Here is a 27,761-nt window from a genome sequence, read left to right as displayed (position 1 = left end):
GAACAATAATAATGCTTTATTCCAAATGATTGATACACAGAGCAAATGGTACATGTAACAGTGTATAGTGGCACGAGAGAAAAGCATGATAAATATTAATACAAAAGAATTGCAGTGATTACATTTGTTCATTTTGCAAAAAGCTTTCATGTGACGTCCGGCACAATTCAACTTCTTCTGTATTCGGTATTAATGCAAAAGAATTGCAGTGATTACAACTGTTCATTTTACAACAAGTTCTACTGTGACGGACGGTTGGGTGAGAGCGTGCGATTCTTTCTTCTTCTGCGTGCTCTTTAAAAATAACTTGTTCCCGTGAATCGAGGCTAATGTTGGGTTCCGGGTTTGTCCCAGATAGGAGGGAAAACACTCACACGCAAAAGAGAAATAGAACAATTGATATCAGTCTTTCTTACAGGAGCACACACACACACACACACACACACTCACATACACACACACACACACAGTGAAAGGAACGCTATGAAAGGAGCCGTAATTGAGTCCAGTTGGAGTAATTGAGGGGCTACAAGTGGGTATTGTATTTCAAAGATTGTAGTTCAGTACATTAAGAAATGGCATATTGGGCCAAGATGTCAGCCAGAAGGCAAAGACAGTAGAAAGAAAGTCAGCGAGAGACAATTGAACGGCAGACAATGACAAACAAAGCGACTAAACTAAAAAGGCACTAGGTTTGTGTGTGTGTGTGTGTGTGTGTGTGTGTGTGTGTGTGTGTGTGTGTGTGTGTGTGTGTGTGTGTGTGAGTGAGAGAGAGAGATTCTTCTACCCTCGTGGTCGTGACCCGACAGTTTTTGGGGGAGCTAACAACCTCTCTAAATCATGCCAAAAACATAGCTATGACACACACACAACCCACAAATGTGTGTGGGTCTGGTGGTCTCCCCGGGTAGTTAGAGCCCTCTTCCTGACATGGGCCCCGGGGTTAATCAGCCGCTGGTTGGGCCCCATGGCAGCTTGTTCCCAGCCAGACCTGAGTCAGTGCGGGCTCCGCAAGACACAGTAAGGGGCCGGCTTACAAAAGGACAACCAAGTCAAGTGTGGTCTCTGCAGTCTCTGCAACCTTCATGAAATGGATTTGCGATTTGGTTGTTTGCTCGATATGAAGTGTAGTTTGAACCAAGGCAAAGGGCAGATAGGCGTCGACTGGCTTGTGGCTATGTCTGGTAACATCAGACACTGACAGTAAAATTAAACCATGCCAAGGAATACAGCATGCTGTACAGGATATGCACGGTTAAAGAGTTGAAAATAAGAAATGGGAAACGGTGATTTACAAAATAGCGGCAGACCGGCAGAGAACAGCGACTGGTCCTTGGACCCCACGCACAGCCGGAGTACGACGACTCAAGGAGGCACCGCTGCTACAAGGACTTCAGAAAAACAAGGCAGTATAAAATGAACGATAAATAAGGACACCAAAAAAAAAAAAATTAAACAGGGAAAATTCAAAGGAAATCAAAGGGGGTGTTAAAAGGCACATGCAGTGAGATCAGGTCTAGCCTCTCCTCCTCCTCCATCCCTCCCTCATCACTTGTTCTTGGCGGCCAGCGGTTTGCGGCTGATCTTCTTGCTCTTGTCCGTGTTCTTCTTGGGGGGCTCCGGATTGGCCTGCAGGTTCCGACCGTACAGGCTGGGGGGGGGGGGGAGGGGGGGGGGGGGGGGGAGAGACAGAGGGATACGGTAAGCATACAATTAGACACACACAGACAGAGACAGAGACAGAGAGAGAGAGAGAATGATTGAGAGAGAGACTTAACAAATGTGCTTTTGATATCAAAGCCCCCTCCCTGAGAAAAATGGTATACAACATTACCAACAAGCAAATCTATGTATATATGTTTGAAAGAGTGTGTTTTTATGAGCAAGAAGCTCCCCGCCCTCTCTCTTCTACCCAGCTGAGGGCCAGAGAGAAGCCAAAAAACAAAATCAAGGATGCACACAAAGAGACAATTATTTCTAAACTGAGCCGTTCCAGAGAGGGAGAGCAGAGCAGGAGAGGAAGTGTGTGTCTGTGTGTGTGCACGCGCCGCTGCTGCGTGTGCGTGTGCGTGTGTGTGTGTGTACACGTGCTGCTTGTGTGTGTGTGTTTTGGGAAAGAGCGAGCGAGCGAGATAGAGAAAGAGAGAGGGGGTTAACACAGAGACAGAAGCACAAGGAACGGCCCTTTCCACTTCACTGAGCTCTCTCCTCTCTCTCTCTCTCTGTGAGCCAAAGCCACCCAAGGGGGGGGGTAGTGACAGAGATAGAATGAGAAAAAGAAAAGGGTGGTTGTGGTGATGGTGGTTGTCCGCCCGGGTACTGCGGTGGTAACTGACACTAATAGGGCGATCACAGTGAATGTTGACTAAGCGCCTGATCATTACCCAGCCCAACGCCAACCCTGTGCACCTGACCACACATCAGGGTCTGTATGAATGTCCCCGTGTGCGTGTGTGTGTGTGTGTGTGTATGAGCACAGATTATCTTTTTGTGGCCAGGGCCAAACCGAAAACAAGTGGGTCATTGACATCCATGCTTTATTTCAAATGGAAAGGAAAGATGATAAATACATGAAGACAAATGAGCCGTGCCCTTTGAGATCTTGAGGTCGAATTGCAGAGCTAAATGTCATGAGTTCCTTCACTTGATTTGAGAGAGCATTCAATATTTACTAAAGGAACATATGGGATGCATGCACGCACACACACACAAGTAAAGTAAATACACACAAAATCTTTTTCTGATTAGTTTTGTGCTAGATATGAAGATCTGGGGATGGGTTGAGAGAATATTAATACTAAGGTTTGAGCCGAATGCGTCACAGTTTAAATGTATAACTTCAGTGTGTGGGTCAAACCAGATGTGATGGGTGTAATTTTAGTTTATTTTTGTAAAATTAATGAGAACCACAAAAATGGTCTAATGACAAACATAACTATTTCATTTCTGGATAGGCAGCCCATCTTTGATCCTCAAGCAAACATCTATAGTCCATGGTGAGGACAGATTCCACTAGAACAGGAAGTGTACGTCTCTTACACACAGGCAGGCAGACCCAAAACCCGATAGACCTAAACCCTTTTGTTTCACCCCTGCTAACAGAATGGAGCAGTAGATGGAGTGTGGGGGGAGGGCCTGCTGTCCTCCGATGGCTCCCCAGCAGTAGGTTGTCCCTCTTGGGGAATAGGAAAAGGCCAACTCCTCCCCACTCCAATACCCTTCTCTAAATACCACAAATAACCAAACTCTGAGAAATAAGAGAAAAGGATACAATATGCTGAACTTGTACACACACACACACACACACACACACACACACACACACACACACACACACACACACTTTATATTATTTCCCCTGCAGAGCTTGTCCAGTCAGCCGTACAGTGGCGCTCCCAGAGGATAAAGCCCACTCTGAAACTCGGAAGAACCCTAAAACACCCCGTCAATATGGACTATACTAATACCAGTCAAAGTAGTGGTAGTAATTGGGCTAAGGGGGCCACAAAGAGACGACAATTATGTAAAGCTTGTTAAGTTCATGTGGGCATTTGTGTTTCGAAGTTTGCAGTTAAGATGCATCATAAAATGTACCTCTTTGTTAAATGATTTGCGACTTAATTAATCATTCACTCAAACTGAAAGGAAACAACGATTAGTATCAAAGAATATCTCCACCAGCACCTTAACTGCAATACCACTAAACACAATTTGCTCAAACACCAACTCTGTGACCACGTGACTGAACGGATCGATCAGGATGGCCACAACGCAAAGTAAGCAACTTGGGCCGATACAAAAAAATTAAGTTTCTTTGGGGGAACAAACCAACAATCAAACCCTCGCTGCCCTTCAGCATTTCATTTGACCAAGAAGAAACAAGCCCTTTTCACAGGGAGTAAGCAAAGAACATGGACCTCAATGTGAAGCTGCCTCCTTTATGTAAGAGATAATCTACAGCGAGCTGTCATTATTGCAAATTAAACCCCAACTGGGTGATTCAGGTCTGCAATGCCAAAAAATTACTTATTAAAATTATTTTATTGCTTCTGCTGAAATAAATAGTCTGTTCGATTCAACGGTTGGAACTGTGCCCATAGCAATGCTCTGGTATTCAGAAATAAGATGGTAGAATGATGTAATTTACCAATCAGAATCCAGTACTGAACAAAGCTATGTAATTAAGTGCACTTAACATTGAAAACACCATGTAACCAGACACAGCAACCAGTGCCCCAGGATGCAATGATGTTCGAATAAAGAGACAAAATATATATAAATAAAAGAGGGAGAGACAAAGAGAGAACATATATAAATATATAAATAAGAGAGAGAGAGAGAGAGAGAGAGAGAGAGAGAGAGAGAGAGAGAGAGAGAGAGAGAGAGAGAGAGAGAGAGAGAGAGAGAGAGAGAGAGAGAGAGAGAGAGAGAGAGAGAGAGAGCAACCAAAGGCAAGACCAAAAGCGGAAGTCCAAAGTGGAATCTTTTGATTGATCACGCAATAGCCTTTTAAAAAGGGAGAGCAGGATCGCTCATTTGATCGATAAACAGTCCAGCTCTGCTTCCACATGGGGCTGCTGTAGCAAGGGGGCGGGGCGCCGGTGTAATTGTGGATCTCTCCAGGCTGATGAATGGGCCTGGGAGACTACAGCGATATAGATATAGAAGAGGAGGCTCCATTAGGTGTCTCATAAAAGAGGGGGAACTAAGGAGGGATCAATGTGTGCGTATGCCTGTGGAGAATAATGCTCCTAATTAATGACACAGAGAAAGCCCTGTGTTAAAGCCCCAAATAGGGGGACTGCAGGATGGGGGTTTATTGAAGAAGGCTCCCTCTAGAGGAGCAGGCATATCAATGCAGCTTTAGTGTGTCGTTGATGGACATTAAGTGGGCCTCTTGTGGAAGTGCGTAAGGTTTGGCGCTGTGTGAGTGAGGGAGTACTGGCAGACTGGTGAGTTAAGTCCATAAACACATGATTAGCTTCCAGCAAAGCACCGGCCGCTATGATAGGCGGTCGGAATGATTTCCTGACAATGTCTATGACATTATAAAGAAAGTCAGAGATGCAAACATTTTTCGTTTTCCCCCTTCCATGTTAGCATGATAGGGATGCCTGTTCGGCTTCAGTTTCTTTGAGAACGTCAAACACAGCTGTGATCCGCTTGGAACGTCCGAGCCGAGCCGGGCTGCTACGCCCCAGGGCAGCGACTGCGCTAGGTGTGGCTTCAACCTTCAACTCCTGAGGAAAACGGGGGCAACCCCTACGCCGAAAGGCGCCGTTATGTGTTCGCCACTTCAGTGACAGCTGTTGTCTGTTCCTAATCACCTGTCAATCCCTCTCAAACCGCCGCCGTCCCAGCCTCAATCCTGAGCGAGCCGAGAGCGATGTACGTTCTTCCAGGTCTGTCCTCAAGTAACTCCGGCACACTGCAGCAGCCATAGTTCATCCCCTACCCCTCCCCCAACACACACACACACAGTCATCGCCTCCACAGTGCTGTGTTTCACAGCACGTTGCAGGTTCTCAGTCGTCGCCCAAATCCAGCCAGTGCTGTGGTGCGCTCAAGCGCCTCTGTTCGGTGCATTGGGTGAGACGTGGCGGGGGGAGAATCAAGGCTGCTCATCTCTGAATGCATGAGCGCAGCGTTCAGAATACACCCCGGTCGTGGATACAGTAGGACACAATAGGGCTGTGGCGATTAGTCGACAGACGAAAAATTCACCAAATCTGAATAATTGAATAGGTATAATCACTTAGTCGTTTCAGTCATTTATCAAGTTGAAATAACAAATGGTGCGATTTATGTTATATTCGATTCCAATATGTGGTTTGTGGATCATTCTATAAAGAAAAGTTTTGTTTTTCTCGGCTGCTTGTCAGACAAATCAAGCATATTTGAGACGTCACTTAACGTCTCTAACTCTGGTAACTTGTGATGCCATTTGCTATTATTTATGACATTTTATAGACAAAATGATTGATAAAAAAACTAATTGACTATGAAAATAATCTGTTTTTCTGCCCTGGTATACAACAATTATATTTTATATTAGGCACAGGGCAAAATGTATTAGCACTCATTCTGTTACTGAAGTGTCTGTGATAGATCATCCTGATGGGGCTCTGTGATTCATATCCCAAACCCTTTTTTTTATATGGAGGAGAGAGAGAGAGAGAAGTCTGACGTTCCCAGGGGTCTTTTGGCCGAGTCCTCTCGACTCTCCTATGTCCGCTTTTTTCTGTGTGCCCCCGCGTACCAGCTGTCCTCTCCTCTTCCTCTTTGCCTCCGTCACAGTCTGCTGTACACTGGAGATGCCAGAGCCCAGGGGGAACAGAGGATATCCACCCTGCACCCCCCGTCTCAACCTCACGCCTGGCACACACTAGACCATCTTTCAAATTTGGTAAAGGTGAGAGACCACACACCTAACGATAGATGAGGATTAAAGCAACTCTTTCGGTCTTATGTATGTGGTGCATGTGGTGTGCCAAAACAGCACACCACATGCTAATCTGTGCCGTTCCCTAACAACCCAGGCCTGATTCTAAATAGCACTAGCATTCTCGTGATCAATTGATGGAGATGGTGCTAAAATAGATGTACATGTTGCACAATAGTCTCTCCCACATGACAATTCATACACTGCATAAGGCTAGAGCCCCCTTCACATTATCAGGGCAAAAAACCTTGCCTTCAGCCCCATTCTCGTGCAGAGCAGGGACACATCAATGTACAGAAATAGAGGTTTTATGAAGATGAGTGGACTGATCAATAGGTCTTCATTCTTCCCGCAGCGAGTGTCTGCCTGATATGTTCCGAGGCCATGGAATATGTATATATATCAGTGGTGATTTCTGCACGAAATAAGACTGCAAGGGAAGCTGAGCTTTTAATTTAATTTTTGAAATTTTAGGGGAAGCTGACCTTCCCCTAAAATTTCAAAAATGAAATGGTCAAATATATACTGTTGTGTTAACATTTCATTGACTAAAAATGTGTTAGAACACGTCCATCTCGAAGACGAGTTCGTTCAGAATCAGCTGCTTATCACACGTCGACTGACTCGATTTCCTTCTCATACATTCCTGTAGCGTCACAGTGCATTTGCCTGTTGAAGCTCAGCGTCCATCCACTTCAATGGGGCTGCATAGAACAGCTTTTTTTAGTGCGTCGACGGTCATTGGATAATGCTGTGATTATGTTCCTCCCACGGACGCTCAGCGGCTCTGGGGGTGAATGGAGGAGTGGGCTGGCCTGGACGCTGGGCTTCTGCGTGATGATTGGCGGGTCTGTGAAAGACTGAGTTGCCGTTTGATTGACAGCGATTTTGAACTATAAAACGTTGCCGGAGCTCTCTTCAGTCCTCAGTCCCATCGTGGATTTTGCAAGCGAGTCGAAAGACAAAGTGCAACCTATTTCTTGAAATTTGCTTGGCGAAATTGCTAGACAATTTTCATTGTACATTTCATTTCATTAATACACAGGATCAGATGTTAAAATCCCTTGTGCCAAAATCCAAGGAAAACACATATTCAGAAGCCCCTGCCCAAACCAACCTTATAAGCACGCTGGCCACTAAGCTACCAACCAAAGGTGAAAAACACGAGACAAATGGCCCAAATAACAGCAGTAAATACAGCAGTATGCAGTAAGCAGAATTTCTTTGGGGTTATCAAGTGGGCACCCTCTTTCACAGATGTTTCGTTAAGTTAGGCCCACGACACCTCCTGAGGGCTTAACAATGAAACCAGTGTCCTGGAGTCACCCCCCTCAATGCTGCCACCACATTGCCACATTTAATGCATCTAAATACTCTCTTTCCTGCATCGTACCCCTAGCCCTACCCCTAACCCTGACCAAACAGACACGTTAGCACATTAGTCAGCTGGCTTAGCTTAGCTTGCACCCCAGGAAGTATGTTTTCTCCTTACCCACAGCCATTCACTTGCTCGTTCTGCTGCCACGGACATGTTACTAATCGCCTGCCTCAGACTTCGTCCACAAATGCCCAGTTCAGACAGCAAGCTAGTAGCAGATCTAGCCACAAACCCCCGCGCACCAATTTCAATAGGCCTTAGTCATGTACTCCAACCTCGCTGTGCTGCCTCTCCAGCCATTTCCGCATACTTCGCTTTCTTAAGCTCATTGGCTACTTCAACTCTGTCTTCCCAAGGAACTGTAAGTTGAATGATATAAACATAAACATAATAATCTTCTCCAAGTCTGACCACAATAGCATATCTGGTCTTAGCCGAGTGCTAACAATGTGTGGAGGCACAACAACCTGCTGAATAAGATCTGCTTTCATTTCCCAGGCTCCTCCATTACTTAACCTTTTCCCCCTGACGCACAAAGTTAATTTGCCTACCCTCTTTACTAGTGGCTGATGAATTAGCTTCTCTCCGTTTATCATCAACAGCCTCTGCCAAACATTTCAATACCTGGTTATGACGCCACGTATACCACCCCTGGGAGAGACGGACCTTATACCCTGATAGGATATGGCGGAGGCTGCACACACAGGAACATAGTGTTCATGTCTCATCCTGACCAAACCATTGATTTAGGTTCCGGGGAGATGGAAGTAATCAAAGGCCTCCCATAACATGTGGTACTGACCCGAAGGCATTAGCCAAATCCAAAAATACAACATGCAGGTCTCTCCTCTCGCGCTTTGCTAACTGAATTTGGTGCCAAAGCATGCTGGTATGCTCTAAGCATCCGGAGAAACCAGGGATTCCAGCTTTCTGAACCGTGGTATCAATTACTTTTCTTTTAGAAGATAACTTGACAATCTCCGAGCCACAACACTGAAGAAGACCTTCCCTTCAACATTCAGTAGACTAATTGGTCTAAACTGATTAATCTCCACTGAGTCCCTCTCTTTGGGAATATATATTTCCCCAGCCCTACGCCATGCCTTGGGAATACTCTTTTTCCAAACTATTCTCATTAGCTTCCATAGGAATCGTAAAACATCCGGTGCGCTTTTATATAATCGATAGGGCACTCCGTTAGGTGCCGGGGCTTAAGAGACCTTTGCACGTTTTATTACTTCTTGCACTTCTTTCCACCTTGGTGGGCTATCGTCGCACTGACTACTTAACTCACCAATAGGTGGGATATCAGCGGGAAGCACCATCTCTGTGAACCTCTCCCTGTCTTTGTGCACTCCCTCTAAGTACTCCTCAAGCTTCTGCTTAGGTTCCATGAGACTACCACTTTTCCTACTTTCTGCTCTTCTTAGCACTGCCAACCGCTCCCTCACATCTGCCTGTAGACAATCAATACCTTCCTTCTTGTCATCTGTAGCTTTTCTCAACTGCTTCTTAAGCTGCCTCCTCTCCTGGATGAGTCTATCTATCTATCTCTTGCTGGCTGACTACCTCATGTTGCCGTTTCGTCCTTTTCTCAACAATCCCAAATCTTTCTTTTAAATGACGCCCTTCCGGCCATTGCCACGAGGAGTGCGCAGACCCCTATTTGGACGTCAAAATCCGACTGTGAATGCTCCAGATACGATAATGGAGAGTTGTTTCAAAGTAAGGCTGTGCGGGGAGATCCGCCGTAACACTAATTGATTCAATAAATCTTCGAAGGAGTATAAAGACACACAAAAGGCGAGATATCGTGCAGACGCTTGGGAAAGGTGGTGCGGCCCGATCGTTTTTTAGGGAAGCAAAAAACGTAGTGTCCCCTGCACCGCCGGATAATGGGGCATTTACTGACAGGAGTCGGAAGGGGAAAATCGTGCGCAAAATTAGGATAATCACCCCGAAGTGTGTATCTAGCCCCATACAGACAGAGTGAAGCACGCATGCACACACACAATCACATACACACACACACACAATAAAGTTACCAACTTAGAAGTATTATATAATAAACACCAATTACTATACGAGTTCTGTCTGTATGCATGTGTCTTTAGCGTTATAGACGCCGAGCAGCCAATGGATTTTGGAAGGGGGGAGGTGACGAGGAGGCGGTTAACGGTTTCAGATTCCTGAATGTGTCTTTACGGAACCCTCCTATTCCACACAGCTTAATTAATCAAAGCAAAGCCTGCTCACTGTGTTGGCAAGTGTGTGTGTGTGTGTGTGTGTTTTAGAGATTCAGATATCGGAAGTGGGCCGTTTCACCCCTGTGGCCGTGGTGTTTGCATGTTTATGTTGCATTTTAAGAGTTGAAAGGCGTGTGTTTGTGAGTGTGTGCGTGTTCAGCCCTTGTTGGCCCCTTGATAAATGTGCTCGGATGTCATAGGCCATTGATCTGATACCGGCTTCGCGTTTTCACTTGAACTGCAGGCCAATTTAGTATCCTGCTACAAACGTGGCGCAGAAATGCTCCCGGAAATACATAGATATATAGAATACATGTGTGTATGAGATCTATGAGTGCGGTGGACCCGGAGGGAGGAGGAGAGCAGTGGGGGCAGTGAGACTGGGGCATAGTGTAGATTTGAAATAAGTTACAATAATTAAAATGTGTTACAAATGAGCACGGCTCTCGACCAATGGCAACAGACCATGGCAACAGACCAACAACACATTGCTTGTGTGTGGGTGTGTACGGTATGTGTTTATATTGTCATAAGAAGCACTTTAAGCTTTGAGTAACAGAAGAAAACGGCACAAGGACACATCAGGAGCGAGGGGTGAGAGAGAGAGAGAGAGAGAGAGAGAGAGAGAGAGAGAGAGAGAGAGAGAGAGAGAGAGAGAGAGAGAGAGCTGCATGCAAGAAAGGGAGGCAAACAAAGATGGTAGACAAAAGGAAGAAAAGCATCGTAATAAAGTTAAAATGATACATTAAGGTAGATGGAAGGGGTGCAAGGTTCAGGGGAAAACAATTGAGGAAGGAGAAAAAGGACCAGGGATGACAATTGTGTGAGATCGGGGCAAAGTTAACTAACAAAAAGTGCAGATGAAGGAAGCAACACAACAGAACCAGTGAGAGAGAGCGGAGGGAGGGAGATTGTGTTGTACTTGGCTAATGAGCTGTACGATGGATAGGGTGTAAGAGTCCAGCCTGTGTGTGTGTGTGTGTGTGTGTGTGTGTGTGTGTGTGTGTGTGTGTGTGTGTGTGTGTGGGGACAGGACTGAGGCCTGTCCTGCCCACCCTGAGCTCGAATAACGAGGAATGATGGGCTGCTGCAATCAAATGCGCGCGCGCGTGTGTGTGTGTGTTTGCCGCACACACATTCAAACCGGCACCCGTGTGGAAGCGTCCTGTCTTCGACTTCCACAGTAAAGGAATAGAATATTAAAAAAAAAGTTGGTGTTTTTTCCATTCATTTCACATTAAAAAAGGTAACTTTTATTTCTGGCGAGGCGGTGGGGCAGAGACCCACACACCCTTTTAATGCATTAATTGAAGACCCAGGTAGGGCTGTATGCCTGTGTTGATTGAACCTCCCAAAGCAGCAATCACTTTACCACGAGAGCATGAGAGACAGAGACAGAGACAGAGACAGAGAGAGAGAGAGAGAGAGAGAATGAGCGAGAGCGAGAGAGAGAGCGAGAGAGACAGCATGATCGAGAGAGCGAGAGCATTAAAGCCAGTTAAAGACTGATGCTATAGACCTGCTTCACCAGCCACGCTGTACAACGTGGTCTTCCTCCCAACTTCTCTTCATGCTGCTCTTTCCCTGTCCCTTTCAGGATGCACACACACATTAACCATCTGCCCACGTTAAAGGGAAGAGGACCAACCATAACAGTAGCAGATCAATGCAGTGTCCCAGAGGAGCCGAGGGCATCACATAGATCGGCCTATCCCAAACTCTTCTTCTAACGCGCCTTTGTGTTGAGCCTCTTTTACTTACTTATTGCAGAATATCTTTAATTCCACCTCTCAAATGTGGCCTTTCCTTCATACTGTTATTTTAAACTGTTACCATGGAAAGTGCTTTCCCCTGTAAAGCACTTTGTACTTCTGTCTTGCACGAAAGGTTTTTAATTCCCAAGCACACACAACATGCTTCTGTGTGGCCTTGAGAAATGGGTTCATCTGTGTTGTGGCTTTACTGGCATCACATGGTTTTCACTGCGGGACATTCCTCCAATACCAATACGGTATTGTGTCAGTATCTGTATTGTACCGATGCTTGCCAATTATTCTGTCTTTAACAATCCGCGACTCGGCGCCTGGGGACAAAATTGCAGCGTTGCCAGTCTGAAGCAGGACTCACGCGTGCACACACGCTCGCACCACTAATTGGCTGTTAATGATGCGGTGGTTGGAAGTCGAGAGAAAAACCCAATAGCTACAGAGGGCAGCGCTCCTTGACTGTGTGTGTGTGTGTGTGTGTGTGTGTGTGTGTGTGTGTGTGTGTGTGTGTGTGTGTGTGTGTGTGTGAGGTCCATCTATTATCAGCTCAATAAGAGAGTCTGTCCCTAAACACTGTTCAAGGGGCTGAACGCTGGCAGTTACGTCTCTTTAGAGGAGAGGAGGAATGTAATTGTACACAAAACGAGGGGCAATTACATCTTGCTGTGGCGTTAATGGCAATAAGAATCAAGATTTGCATTTTTCCTCCTACTTCGGAGTTGAAGTGCAATCTCACTGGTGTCTCATCAAGCAGCCGTTATAATGACATCTGAGATATACAGCTGACTGATTATACATCACACCTATGATTTGAATGCATGGCGGGAAAGTCAACCAGTTTTTAACATACATAATACTGCAAACGCAAGTGGGCCATAGGCTCCATCAGCATTGTGTTAAAGCATTCAGCGTGACTTAACTGACATTTACTTGCATCACATGCAAATCTTGAGTTCTTCCACATTGTCACTTTAACACGCTTGTAACCTGGGGTGGGACCAGGGGGTAATATCAAGGATGGGGTGGGACCACAGATAAGAAGAGGCAGTCGGATGGAAATACAGAGAAGATCATAACATTCCACAGAGGGAGCAATGAATAAAAGATAATGTAACGTAGAGGAAGAGTGGGCCTGAACGCATGTTAATGTGCACAGTCTACGTGGCTGAGCAGACAGGTCTGGCTTGTTGTCAGTAAACACCAGCACGCCGATTCCTCTGTCAGTAAAACAAGTGCCCAAATGAAATATGCATGGCAAATAAACACACGCACATTGACACAGACACGTATGCACGCACGCAGACACACACACCCGTGCAAGGATGACACGCATGCACAGAATAAGTTTGTACATCATATATGAGCGAGGAATATGTATGGAAGATCAGATCAGAGATAGAGATCTGGTGGAGTGAAGGTCTGGTCATATGCCTGCTTAGCAGATCTATTATGTATTCACAACCTTAACACAACAACAAAAAAATATATTTCTTGATCGAAACTTTGAAATGTCTTTCTAAGACATTTCTATGCTGTCGGGTCTGTTTGTTTCTGATGTTGTCATTTGGCCATCACGCACAGTATCGCATGACACAGCCTTTGTTTGAGTTGAAGCTCATAGATGAAGCACCCATCGGGGTGCACGCAGACTTTGGTGAGCCAGATGGGCTTTGTCTGCCAGCGTGTGTGTGCGTGGGCGTGTCTGCACAGAGAGGGAGAGGGAGTGTGAGAGAGGTGAAGGACATTTAGTCAGGTGTGAACAAAAGCTGTGACGCCACAAAGGAGGATCTCCGTTGGACGAATCTGTTATCACCTGTCTGATGACAGACCCCTGCCAGCAGCGCGTGCACACACACACACATCGCTGTCACACTTACACACACACACACACACACACACACACACACACACACACACACACACACACACACACACACACACACACACACACACACACACACACACACACACACAAGCAACTCGAATACCTTCATTAACAGAGAATCAAACAAAGTACAAAGTTTTCCAAAGGACTAACATAGTAGACTAGCCTTTAATATTTTGCCTGAAATTGTATATATTTATATAATACAATTGCCTATATAAATTGATCAAGCCAAGAGAAGTTCCTCCTAACTCTATTATAACCCGGCCAGAAAATAATTTGGCATGCTCTCGGACACCAAGAGTTTGAGAACTGGTGTTACTTGAAGTAATGATCGTGGGGGTGGGAAAGTGGTGCGGGGGGGGGGGGGGGGGGGGGGGGGGATGGTGGGGTGGGGGGGGGGTGGATTATCCGACTCAAGGTTTGACACGAGAGAGGGAGGGGAGCAAACCCGGGGGCTAGCCCAGGGTGGGGGGGGGGGGGGTGGATCCAAGGCGCCAGACGCTGCCTGCGGGAAATAAAGAAGACCCTGACTCGGATAAGGGTCTTGTGTTGTCGTGTGTGTGCCAGGAGCGGTCGCGCTCAGGGGGTGTGGCCGGGAGTGATTCATCACGGAGAGACGCTGGCCTTCTATTGACAGCCTCAAGTGACCGGGCTGGGGGCCGCGGTATCGAGTCGCACGCCACGCTCTTCATCATCGCACCTGGACAGCTGCTGAAGAGGCAGATATGACGATGACAGATCGGCTTTCGGAAATCTAAAGATCGATGGCAGCTTCATAGCGCCGCTGTCGCCGCCTTCCATCGAGTCCAGAGTGGCCGACGTTTGTATATTAACGCGTACAAAACGGATGTCACATATCCCTGGGATCACCGTGCACTGTCACGTGCAATAAATAATAACTCAAATAGGATGGAATTGTTATCATAGATTATTAATTTAAGTAATAACCTACAAGAGGCCATGGTTTGCAGTGATTTTAGACCAGCTAGGGATGTTGTCGGATTCACTTAATAAACACACGGCAACATTTATTGAAAACAAGTCATCATTCTTCCAACAAGCACTTCAGTCCCTAAAAACAGCAAAGTGGTTGCCAAGCAACATACTTTCAGATTGGCAGCGCATTAATACAAAAAATGAATTGTCATGCAGCCACAGGCAGTTTTGTAGAGTAACGTCTTTGAGCCAATCAGAATCGCGGAACAGAACTATCCGTTTTTACAATGTGTAAAACGAATGTGTGCAGTGAAGGAGAGCCTCAGAGCTTGTAAGAGCGGCCTCCTCCAAGACCTCCCTTCACGTCCACCGCCACATTCTCCTGGGCGGTGTTCAACTGCCAACCTCCGCCTCCCCGGGGAGTCTACGGACCGCCGTGTGTTGGGCGGGCTGCCGCTCAGTGGACTCCATGCAACAATATGAATACAAAACGAGAGAGGACCGAGGCTTCTGCTGAACAATCGCCTGTAAAGGCAATTAAGTGTATAGAAAAAAACTAGGAAAAAAGAAGGAAATAAAGAATGGCAGCTATAAACGTGAACCGAGACAGACACAAATGGGTGAAACGGTGCCCTGCAGGGAGCAGCTTCGACTGGCTCGGTTGGGATGAGGTAGCGGCAAGCATAAATTTCCGAAGGCTTGAGGAGAAGGAGGGTGGGGTGGGGTGGGGAGGGGGAGGGGAGGGGTGGGGGTGGGGTAGGGGAAGAGACAGAATCACTCCTGAGACGGGCTTGTACGCAATCGGCAATAACGTTGAGACATGTTCTTCTCCGATGCACGCATATGCGCGTGCATGCACACACACACACACACACACACACACACACACACACACACACACACACACACACACACACACACACACACACACACACACACACACACACACACACACACACACACACAGCGGATCAGTTCCAGAGTGTGCCTTTTTAGAGCTCAGTGGCAGGGTGAAACCCTTTTTCGGGGAAAAGACGGATTTACGTCCGTTCCTCAGAAGACAAGCCGGAGCAATAGCAGCTCTCCGTCATTAAAGTACAACAGACCCCTGCTGGCGTTCCCCTCCTGCGCGGCCATCACACCTCCAGCAGTGCAAGTATTAGATGACGAAGAGTCAGTGGAGCGCATGCCACAGTGTCATCAGCTTAGAAACAGTAATAGAAACATAAAGTTGTTTGTGGGAGTGTGTGTGGATGATGGCTGGATGAATCAGGCAGCCTCACCTTGCTGAGATTTTGATTGGACTCTGGGGCATGGTGAGGCTGCACACCTGTTGCACATTGGGTTATCGGTGCGCACAGGTTGAGCCAGCCATCACCACATACACACACTCAGGGAGAGATCTCTTGCATGGCAACATGGAGCATCAGGCCATGTATCGTTACCTCCAAACTTTACAATAAACCAGATTCAATAACCAAAGTCACCTAGGTGGAGTGTGGCAGCCACCTACGTAACTTGTAGCAAAGGACATTGTTACGTTGTTCTTTTACAAAGAAAGTGGGGAGGATTAAGCAACCACACTCCTAAATTACTTTTGTTCAAATTCTGTCCCCTTTAGTCAAAGAGGCACAATTATTTTAACGATAACCCAATTATAAAAGGCGACACCTTTTATGATGTTAAGACCATTATCATTGTGTAATTGTTCAACCTAATTGTGGTACTTGTTACTGTTAAACAACCTCCCTGAAGATTGAACTGGGTTTGTGTGTCAGGCCCGCAAATATCCCCTTTTGAAAAGGGCTAGGAAGCACTGTTCTGGTTTGTAGTGAAATATTCTCTTTGTAGACAGTTGTTCAACAGTAAAACCGCCTGAGATTACACTTGCAAGAGGTCTTGCGTGAGTTACATTTCCCTTCACTTCATGCACAACAGGACAATAAAAGGTCCACTGTGTAAAATGTAGGAGCAGCTAGCAGTGAGGTTGCAGATTACAACCAACTGAGTCACCCCCCCCTCACCCATACCTTTCCGACTATGAGGCCTGGAATGGCCTGTTTTGTGTAAGGTACCATCAGACACTTCCAAAATGATGTCATCGTCCACAACAGCATCGAGTAGCCAAGTGTTGAGTGGTTCCATGACAGATTGATGTATTGTATTTAATCTGAAGTCTGGATTAACTATAGCTCATAGTTTACAAGTAACAGTTTTAACATTAAACGGTATTACTTGTTCTGAGTTTATTTTCGTCATCAAAGTCAATAAAATAATTATAAATAAAGGAACTGTAGATCTGCAAATTGCCATTGGCTGCACAAATGTACACTTGGATTAAAAAGTGTGTGATACTCCATTCTAATTGAATCCTTTACATACGTAGCCCATGACTTGGCTACTGTAGAAACATGGTGGTGCTGTTTGTAGAAACACTGCTATGTTGCACCACCATGTTTCTACCCTATGTAAATAAAAATGGCTTATTCTAAGGTAACAAAAACACACGATTCTTATTTGCCTGGGATTATACCCGACTAGAAACATACTTAGGAATTTAAGATTCCATTTCTGCCACGTCCGTTTCGCTATTCGGTTCTAGATTCTACACACTGCACCTTTAATGCCAGTGAACTAAAGGAGGGGAGGATTTTTACTTACTACTTGTAGGTCTCGGAGCGGACATACTCAAAGACATGCGAGATGCCCAGCTGGAACTGGTCGGCGATGGGAGTGACCCAGGGGTTGTGATCGGCCTTGAAGACTTGCTTGGGTCCGGTCAGGTCCAGGTTACCTGGAGGGATGGAGGGGGGGGCGAGTACAGATAGTTACAGTCAAGGAGTCTCTACAGGGGTCAGAAAGGAGGACAAGGACAGAAACTAAAAGAAAGTGGTGCTGTGTAGATGGACTGCGTGAAAGGAGCAAAGGAGCATGAGGGAGGAACTATGAAGGGATATTTTTACTCCTCACCAAACATTCAGAAGAAGTGAGACTAAGAAATGTCACAGGGTTAGATGTGCGTGCATGCGTGCGTGCGTGTGTGCGTGTGTGTTAAACAGGGTGGCGATAGGGCGGGCGGAAGGGGGGTGTAGGGGAGATGAGGAGGGAGGCAGAGCGATAGAGTGAGAGCACCCCATGTGGTCATCTTGCCCCGCCATGGCAGGCATCACAGGTCAAAGCGCTACTGCAATTGATGCTAGGCACCTTGGGGCTAATTAACTAGCCTCTGATTAGCCTAATACAGCCTGGCTTGTCATGCAGGGAGAGGGAGAGGGGAAGCACAAGATAAAGTTTTAGACGGGCGAAACTCAGTGTTAGAACACTACCTCCCCCCCCGCCCCCCACCTAACACGGTTGACACACCGATATCACGTGTAAAAAGAGAGATGGGCAGACAGGTGCGTGCAAACACACACACGCACACACACGCAAATGCTCACATATTGCATTATTCTGTTTTGCTGGGCTAATAAACCGCAATGAAGCACAGTTCTAATTTGGATCTCTGTTCTTGCTACTCTTGAGAATGGTGACACTTACACCTGTGTTTATCCAGATCATTTTTTAATAAAGTTAATAATAATAATAATAATCCTAGCACTAATCTCAGTCACTTGGAGTAGTAGTGTTCCACCCAGACTCTGGTTTGTATACTAGTGTCCCACCTCAAAAACAACTTTTCCTTTGCTGTTCAACAAATCCTGTTTTTATGTTGCAGATATCTCCTTCAAAATGTTTTTGTCTGTGTGTGCGCCTGTGTGTTTGTGAGCATGTGTTTTAATGTGTGCACGCATGTGTGTGCCCGTGTGTGTTTGTGAGCATGTGTGCGTGCATGTGTGCGTGTTTATGCGCCTGTGGGCATGCCGTGTGTGTGTGTGTGTGTGTGTGTGTATCTCCTTCACTTCACTTTACTCCTCCCTTCTCCCAGCCAACAACCCTTTCTCTCTCTCTCTCTCTCGGCTGTCTCTTGCTCTCTTTCTAACAAGGCTGGAGTGGAGCAAAGGGCTTAGGGATCCGTGACAGTGTGGATTCTAATAAGCCCCTCCGTTGCGCGCTCTCTCTCTCTCTCTCTCTCTTCTCTCTCTCTCTCTCTCTCTCTCTCTCTCTCTCTCTCTCTCTCTCTCTCTCTCTCTCTCTCTCTCTCTCTCTCTCTCTCTCCTCTCTCTCTCTCTCTCTCTCTCTCTCTCTCTCTCTCTCATTTAACCCCCCCCCCCCTCTGCTTATTCTTTGCATTTTTGCTTTTCTTCCTCTTTGCCACATCCCTTTTATCCATGCGCTAAACAAAAAGGCACTAATAGCCAGCCGGCTAGTTTCAGTCGATATGCCTATGGCCTGACAGACCTCAGATAGGAGACAGGAGGAAACGATTAAAAGATACGTAGCGACAGCATAACAGACAAAGTGACATAAAGACAGTCCTACGAGCAGAAAGACAGAATGGCAGAACGACAGAGCGACATGGAGGGTGACAGACAGACAGAAGCAGTTGACTGAGTGGCAGTCAGCTTAGAGATTCACTGGAATCACTTTTTTCTATACTTTTTGCCATCTACAGTGTGTGTTGTGTGTGTGTGGTGTGTGTGTGTGTGTGTGTGTGTGTGTGTGTGTGTGTGTGTGTGTGTGTGTGTGTGTGTGTGAGAGAGAGAGAGAGTAAGAGAGTGAGCAGGCTGTCAAGAGTGTGCTGGGATCCCTGGTGCCCTCTGTGAAGGGGTGAGTGGGGCTCTGTAAAGTGTTCAGTCTGGGTCTCTCAGTTTCTCTCCCTCTCTCTCTCTCTCTCAGCCTCTGTCTGCAAACCACAAAAAAGTAATGCGAGTTCCCCATCTCAACGTACTACATTCCCCCATGACTCAAATCTCCAGATGAAGGAGTTGGCTGATTACGGCTGGGTAAAATGGGACTTATTTGGGAGTTAGTGAATCGTTTTGGCAGACTATTGCATCACTATGGAGTGGATCCCATTCTGGTTTTCATCAATTAAATGTCATTGTCATTTTATTAGATTTTCTCTCAGAAGCTCTGTCATGTGTATTGTATTGCTTGATGTCATGTATTTAAGTGCCACACAAATTAAACTCCAAAGTTTGCCTCTGCTGTGTCTGAGGAAACACGTCATCCATAAAAACAGCCAACTAAAGCTTTTTTTTCCTAAACGGCAACAGAGATGTAATCCACTACATCTCCTTTCATCTTAAAGGTGACATATTATACCACCAGGTGTGATTGTGATGTTGTGCTGTTACAAGCCATTTTGAAAAACCTCTTCTGACATCAAGTGGGTGTGTCCACCTAGATGTATGCTGGATAGATTCAGTAATACATCTAGGTGGACACCTAGATGTCAGAAGACGCAGATTTTCAAACGGCTTGTAACGGCTAATCACACTCACACCTGGTGGTATAATATGTTACCTTTTAAACAGCATGTTACTCTGTGGCAGCAGTGCCATTACAGCTATGTGTTCAGTGCTGTGCACGGTATATAAGTGTCCAGGGTGTGTGCTGAGTACCGAGTTCCGGGGGCAGCACAGTGAGCCTGTTGCCCTGGATGTGGAGCTCCTTGAGCTGGGCCAAGGTCCCCGATCTCCTTGGGCAGCGAGATCAGATCGTTATCTCGGAGACTCAACTAGGGGGAGAGAGACACAGACAGACAGACAGACAGACAGACAGACAGAGAGGAAGACCGAGAGGAAGAGAGAGAGAGAGAGAGAGAGAGAGAGAGAGAGAGAGAGAGAGAGAGAGAGAGAGAGAGACAGAGACAGAGAGAGGAAGGCAGAGAGAGAGTGAGAGTGGAAGAGCGAGAGAGAGAGAGAGAGAGAGAGAGAGAGACACACACAGAGAGAGACACAGACAGAGAGACACAGACAGAGAGAGAGAGAGAGAGAGAGAGAGAGAGAGAGAGAGAGAGACAGACAGACAGACAGACAGAGGAAATAAAAGCAGAATTGGGGGAAATAAATTAAAGGCACATCATGACAATGAAACCATCAAATAACAACACTAAACAGCTTTAGCAATATTTCTCATTTGGCCTTTTGTTGCCAAGTAACGGCAACAAAAAATAAATGACATGATGCATTGTGATGTACGAGCTCTATAGAGCCAGAGGAGGACAGAAAGACGGAGGGACGGAGAGACGGCGACAGCAACGACTGTTCGTTTGCTTTACTCACAATCTGGAGCTTGCTCAGTTTGCTGATGTCCGGGGGCAGCACTTCAAAGTCGTTGTCACTGAGATAGAGAGCGCGGAGGGTGGCTGTGACACAAACACAAACACACACACATTCAGAAGCCCTCGCACATCTCATATGTACTACACTCTTATTGATAGTTATTTTCTTGTTTTTATTACACTTGTTTGATAAAAACTACTTGCCGTTCTGTACATATATATTACATGTGTTATAGGGCTATGAGGTACAGGTGACAATAGATCAATGTAATTGAATAAAATACGTCTTATTAACAGCATTGTAGGCATGTGTGATAACTATGTAAAGCAGCCATATGACATTTTACTTTTTGGGCACAAATGATAAATACCTAGATTTAATAATTTAATTATTTATTTTTGGTATGGTAAGAGAGTGAGTGTGTGTGTGTGTGTGTGTGTGTGTGTGTGTGTGTGTGTGTGTGTGTGTGTGTGGTGTGTGTGTGTGTGTGTGTGTGTGTGTGTGTGTGTGTGCGCACTCACTGAGGTAGAAGAAGTTCCCAGGCAGGGAGCTCTCGTTCAGGTTATTGTAGGTGAGGTCCAGCACCTCCAGGGCAGGAAGGGACCCGAAGCCCCTTGGCAGCCCACTCAGACGGTTCATGCTGCAGACACACACACACACACACACACACAACAGCTTTCATTATAAGTGCGACACTTTCTAAACTGACAGGTCGATGGAACTACCCCTGCCTACCTCCAAGCCTTGGTCAAACCACACACCCCAGCTCGATCCCTCCGCTCAACTACCTTAGCTGGACGTCTGGTACCGCCATCACGAAGAGCAACCAAAGGTCGATCAGCTAAATCACAACTCTTCTCTATCTTGGGACCACAGTGGTGGAACAAGCTCCCTGCTGATGTCAGGACTGCAGAGTCGCTCACCAGCTTCCGCAAACGACTCAAAACCCACCTGTTCTATTGTTTGTTGTACATCCTGGCACTTGATGAACGCACTTAATGCAAGTTATATTCATTCATTGTACTTAGTTGTGTAGCATGTACTTATTTGTGTTGTGCATGCATGTTGTGTAGCATGTACTTAGTTGTGTAGCATCTGCAGTAGCTAGCTATCACTGCTGTATACGGGGAATGGGGTTAGCCTGGCGATTGTTAGTACTTGCACTTGGTTCTATGAACATCTTTACTGTACTGACGGCGATATATTGTTTCACTTCTTGTGACAAATGTACTTATTGTAAGTCGCTTTGGATAAAAGCATCTGCTAAATGTAAATGTAAATGTAAAGTGATAGGTTGTTCATTTCTCCGTCCGTCCTTCAAAAATATCAGCAACGGAAATGATGGCAGCCTTAGAAAAGAGGTTGGACAAACAGAGGCAAATTGATAATTGATTGGGCCATGGTTATTGTGTGTGTGTGTGTGTGTGTGTGTGTGTGTGTGTGTGTGTGTGTGTGTGTGTGTGTGTGTGTGTGTGTGTGTCTAGAGGTAATTGGCAGGTTGAAAGGGACAAACGAGATCATGTTCCACGGGCTTGTTGCATGTGCAAAACGAGAAGGGAATGGGAATGGGAATGGCGGCGGAGTTGAATACCAGTGCGGGGCTTAGAGTATCCTATAATGAAGCTTGTTTTGTAACGAGAGCCAGCATCTGTGTGTGGATCAACTAAATGACAACCTCGGCGCCCTAATCCCACTTGACATTGACGGTGTGCCTATAGCATGTCCGCATGTTCTTTTATAATTGCTTATTATTGTATGTTTGGCCATTGATCTGAGTGCGCACATGCACACGCAACCATCCCCCCCCACACACACACGCACAGGTTCCAACACTGGCTGTGTTTCCAACCACCAGTGTAACTGGATGGATCTCGAGTGTACAAAAAGAACAAACGAAACACAAGCAGTCATTGCTGCTGTGAGGCTGGAGGACCACCTTGGTCATTGAGGGAGGGGGGTTAGATGGATGAAGGGCCGGTGTTGGCTTGCCTAAGTGCTCACAGGGGGAGGGAGGAGAGAGTTCAGACGATAAGTCATTTAACCAGGAGCCCGCAGAGAGGAAGCTCATGTCGCCACCACTAACTGTGGGGCCGGGAAAAGATCTTTGAGGCAGCCCATACCATGCAGTTCAAACAATACCACAGGTTCCGTTTCCACAGCCGTGTCCCTTTTTTTTAAACATACACATGGATGGTATGCAAATATATTGCATTATAAATATGTTGTATTAACTAAAGGCTGGACTGCTTTTGCAGACATTTATCAGGTATAGTACACTGTAGAAATTAGCTTTTTCTTTCAATGTCTGAATTCTGTGTTTTTTTTAGGAGGACTCTCATTCAGCTGTAGCCCTTCAAAACACAAATGAACACAATCACATTCAAAACAGGTGACTCGAACAAAAGATGGTACTTGAAGAGGTGCACGGGATCGTTCAGGATGGTTATACATCATGAAATAGATCATACTTTTTTTGCATTGCTGTATGCTCACATCAATATTTAATTGCTTGTGGTTTTTTTGTAAAAACAATATGGATTTTGGGTGAAAAACCTACGATTACCGACCTACCTGGAGGTGGGCACACACTTACAAGAGTAAACTAGTGTGTCCAGATGCCCTTTAACAATATTCCATAGCAAGTGGGGGGGGGGGGGGGGGGGGGGGCTGTTATCGACAGTCCAATGAAGGGCCCTTGATAACAGTCCCCCACGGTTAGGAGTGCATCAGGTGAACAACACAGCCAGCTGACAATCTGGACCCGACCCAGGCAGCGCTTATTAAACAACAACCACGACTGAGAACAGGACGGAGACAGAGTGAGGCATCCATGCGTGAATGGACACACAATCAGACTCAAGCATAAGCAGTGCTATACACTATGATACTGTAAAGTGGCAAAGAGTTTTCCTTGACCTCCGTGCAAGCACAGCTGAATTGACAAGACTTTTCAACATTCTTGCAGAGTGCAGACTTGTGACACACATGCGTGTCACAAGTGCACATGGAAACAGGCACACCTGCACACAGACACACACACACCAAGGGACTACATGCACGGACAAAAACAGGAACACACGTGCACGGAGACACACACCCACACACAGGGAAACTGATTCAGCAACAAACAGGCATTTTCCGTCACCCTCAGCAATGTAATAGGGGTGTGGTAAGCATCCTCACCCCAGGTTGAGATGCTTGAGCTTCTGTAGGCTGCTGATCTGGGTGGGCAGCTCCTCAATCTGGTTGTTGAACATGTTGAGCACCTCCAGGTTCTTCAGATCCGAGATGTTTGCCGGTACCGCTGGGAGTGATGGGAGGGGAAAAAGGGAAAAAAGATTAGAACATGACTTGACATATGTGTTCAGGTGCACACGTATCCTTAGACATGCACTGCCTCATCATGGGCCTCTCCACTCACTGCACACACACACACACACACACAAAATCATATCCACCTTCTTATTAGCAAGACACACACACACACACACACACACACACACAAACTCCTTAACGAGCACATCATCATTATCCCAGAGGAGGGGTGAGTATTGCCTTTGATGGCTCAATTAGTTGGCGAGGGGGGGGGGGATGGTCTTTCTGGTCTGCCTCCTTGACATTTCAGATCTGCTGTGCCCTGACCATCGCTTTGGTTCTCCGTCTCACTTTCCATCCAAACATCTATTATTCATTCATTATTATACCACTCCTGTTTTTGTACCCCCCCCCCCCGCCCCCCCGTTCCTCGGACACTCTCTAGTCACGAGAGAGGGGGGAGGTGGAGATATTGATGAGGCAGATAACAGAGAAAGGATGGGGGAGAAGGTGGTGTGGGGGCAATTCTATCAGATTAGGAGGCAGATCAATGGGAGGGTGAGTCGTCTAGAGGGTGGTGTGAGAAGTGTGTGTGTGTGTGTGTGTGTGTGTGTGTGTGTGTGTGTGTGTGTGTGTGTGTGTGTGTGTGTGTGTGTGTGTGTGTGTGTGTGTGTGTGTGTGTGTGTTTGCGGGGGAAGGGGGACCCTGATGTGAATGTTGCAGAGAGGATGATGAGCATGGAGGCAAGGCCCCCAGCATACTGATGTCCGCTCAGGATGGCTCCTCTTATCACGCAGTGTGTGTGTGTGTGTGTGTGTGTGTGTGTGTGTGTGTGTGTGTGTGTGTGTGTGTGTCCTACCAAACATTATTGGTGCAGTTGAAAAAACTTTGCTGTTGCTTTTTAGCAGTTGTTGTAAGATTCCATTCTTACATGCTTTACAATAAGGAATCAGCTGGACAGCCTCTTGAGCATTGTGTTAGCCAGATTGAGATGTACATTACGACACTTGAATGGATTAAGGCTAAACAGATTAGAATCAGATTAATCAAATTATCCAGGTATGATTCTCTCCTTCAGCGATAGCAAAATGAACTGCAAAGACAGAATATTCCCTTTAAACTGTCTACTGCCTGCCTGCCCTGCCCCCCTTCTTAATTTCTTCCCCCCCTCTCTCTCCATGTTCAATGGCTTGAGGACAGAACTCTCCATCCAGAAGGGGGCTGGTATTTTACCTCGGATGTCAGAAATCAATTCAGTTTAGATTACCACCACCAACACAAACACCACAATCCCAACGTCGTCCCTCCCAGTGCCACTCTCTGGACCAAAGAGCCACAATCAATGGTGGACGGACCGAGTCACCATGTGCGTGTGTGTGGTGGCGAGGTCAAGACAAGCAGGACCCTGTGATAAAACCAAGACAATTTATGTGCCAACCTCACAATACACTGTATTGATTTCCATACAAGCTACGCTATCTAGTTATCCTTGTCTCTGACCTGGAATGTGTGGGTTCATGTGGCACTGAGAGAGAGAGCGAGAGAGAGAGCGAGAGAGAGAGAGAGAGAGAGAGAGAGAGAGAGAGAGAGAGAGACCCCCCTGTGAAAGGTGAGCAAAGACCTGCCGACATATGTGACATTTGGCCTGTGCGTGTCTGTCCACTGCCTGGTAGTGGAAGTCTGCAGGATGGACGGTAATGGGCCAGAGAGGAGAAGCAACAACATGAGAACTTCAACCTTCTCTCTCTCCCTCTCCCACCCTCTCCCTCACCCCCACCCAGCTCTTAATGAAAGACTTTCCAAATGTCACTGTAATTCCTGAGTAATACCTTTCAAAAGTTCAAAAGCCGAACACGGCCTACATCATTTATAGCTCACTTCCCTCATTTTCTTTAATTAAACAAATGCAGAAGGCAAATGGGCCCCGATTCCTCCTTAAAATAAGCATGCAGCAATCATGAAGAAATGGACCAGTAAAGGCTGAGATGTTTGGGTAAGACTAGATCTGGTGCATCTGAGCACGCTGCCCCCTGGGGGGCGGGGTAACCGTAAACGCAAGGTGATCCGTATCACTGCCAATTGGCTTAGCCAAGGTGCTTCTTGATCTGGGATATAAATAGCACCAATAACGAGAGACAATGTGTGTAATCTCATCGTGGCTTCATCTGTGTGAGTGTCACAGCTTGATTAGGGAATAGTAGCCTGCAGGCTACACAGGCCGGTCTGTCTGCTCTGAACCTCACATGAAAGTTAGTAATGGATCTTTTCAAACTGTGAGTGTCTTGGTGCATTTGTTCAGACCAGATGTTAACTATTTTGTATTTGATGTGATTTTTTTTTATGTTGTTTTATAATACCTGTTAAACATTCCAGCATGGCTAAAAGATAGTTTACTGTCTCGACTGATCTGTACTGCACTCTAGTGGTATAAAACCGAATCACACATGTTACTATTTTAAACGTCTGTATCGTTTATCCCAATTATGTAGTGTGTAAAGAGGAACATGGCTTGAGCCAACTGCTTATAAATAAAAAGAGCTACTAAAATGAACCTACCTGTGATCTTGTTGTGGCTGAGAACGAGTTGAGTGATGTTGGACAAGGTGACTATAAAAAAACAGAACACACATTATGGTATTTTACCTGTTGTACACTATTCAAGAGGTACCATGTAATACCATGTAATAACTATACAATCTACAGTTATTACACGAGTATTGTACTTTCTATAGCACGTTTTGTATACGTTTTGGAACATGTATCTGAAACTATTTGCTGGGCACATTTTCCCATGAAATTGTTCAACTTTTCACAAAGGCAGGATTTTAATAACATTATGCATTCATTTAAAATTACTAGATGTCAAATACTAGCTCATTAAAAACGTAATAGTCCTGTAATATATACAGCTGTATACCTTTACATGGTGAACCATTGAATATACTAACTCTATAATACTGTGTGTAGTTAAATACACAAATACCTAAATAGGGAATATAGCAGGATGCAGTGAGCAGGGAATGCCAGAGCTGACGTCTTCGACAGTTGCCCCGACAAAGTGTGAGCCACGGACTGCCCATTATTTCTCCAGCCCTTGTTCTAACGTTTTCTTCATACAGAACAGCACATTGACAATAAAGAAATCTCCGATAGAATCAAAGTGAATTGAAAACTTACACAGTGATGGGACGTCCAGCATGTTAGATATCCCTCTGTCACACATATCCACCTCGGGAAGGTTCTTGTCCCGACTCTCCTCCACTATCTTCTTCAGCGATTTAGACATTTTCTGAGATATATGGCGAACAATGAGTGGAGTATAAGTGTTATTTTAAGCCACACGTCGTTGGCACACTATTGCGTTTCATGAGTTAAGAGAAAGCGCCCTTAGGAAGTTATGTTTAGGATAACAGAAATGTGTTGCATCCTTAACGGTACTTTTCTAAAGCGAGCTTTCAGAGGTTATTGTTATCATTAGTGTCAACGACACGGCTTACCGTTTCAAATGTAGTGGGAAGTGCTTTTGGTTTCTAATATAACCGAATAGTAGAGTAATAATAGTATTTTATTTCCTAAACAGAGGACTCCACTACGTAGGCACGCCCAACCGGAAGTAGATC

At 45.9% G+C, this 27,761-nt stretch overlaps 1 protein-coding gene across 1 annotated transcript; it reads right to left on the bottom strand.

Annotated features, from left to right (window-relative positions):
* On the bottom strand, positions 1–27,761 carry rsu1 (Ras suppressor protein 1). Its single transcript, XM_084475613.1, is given in 10 exon segments — positions 1–1,651; positions 17,318–17,450; positions 20,164–20,227; positions 20,229–20,279; positions 20,827–20,909; positions 21,348–21,466; positions 24,010–24,130; positions 26,698–26,748; positions 27,319–27,430; positions 27,639–27,761. Coding segments are annotated over 9 exon segments (834 nt in total). The 5' UTR covers positions 27,428–27,430; positions 27,639–27,761; the 3' UTR covers positions 1–1,548.

Source organism: Micromesistius poutassou, assembly GCF_964030765.1.
Source record: "Micromesistius poutassou genome assembly, chromosome: 11".
NCBI classification, from domain to species: Eukaryota; Metazoa; Chordata; class Actinopteri; order Gadiformes; family Gadidae; genus Micromesistius; species Micromesistius poutassou.
The sequence above is the reverse complement of the archived record's forward strand: the minus strand, read 5'-3'. Positions and strand labels throughout refer to the sequence as shown.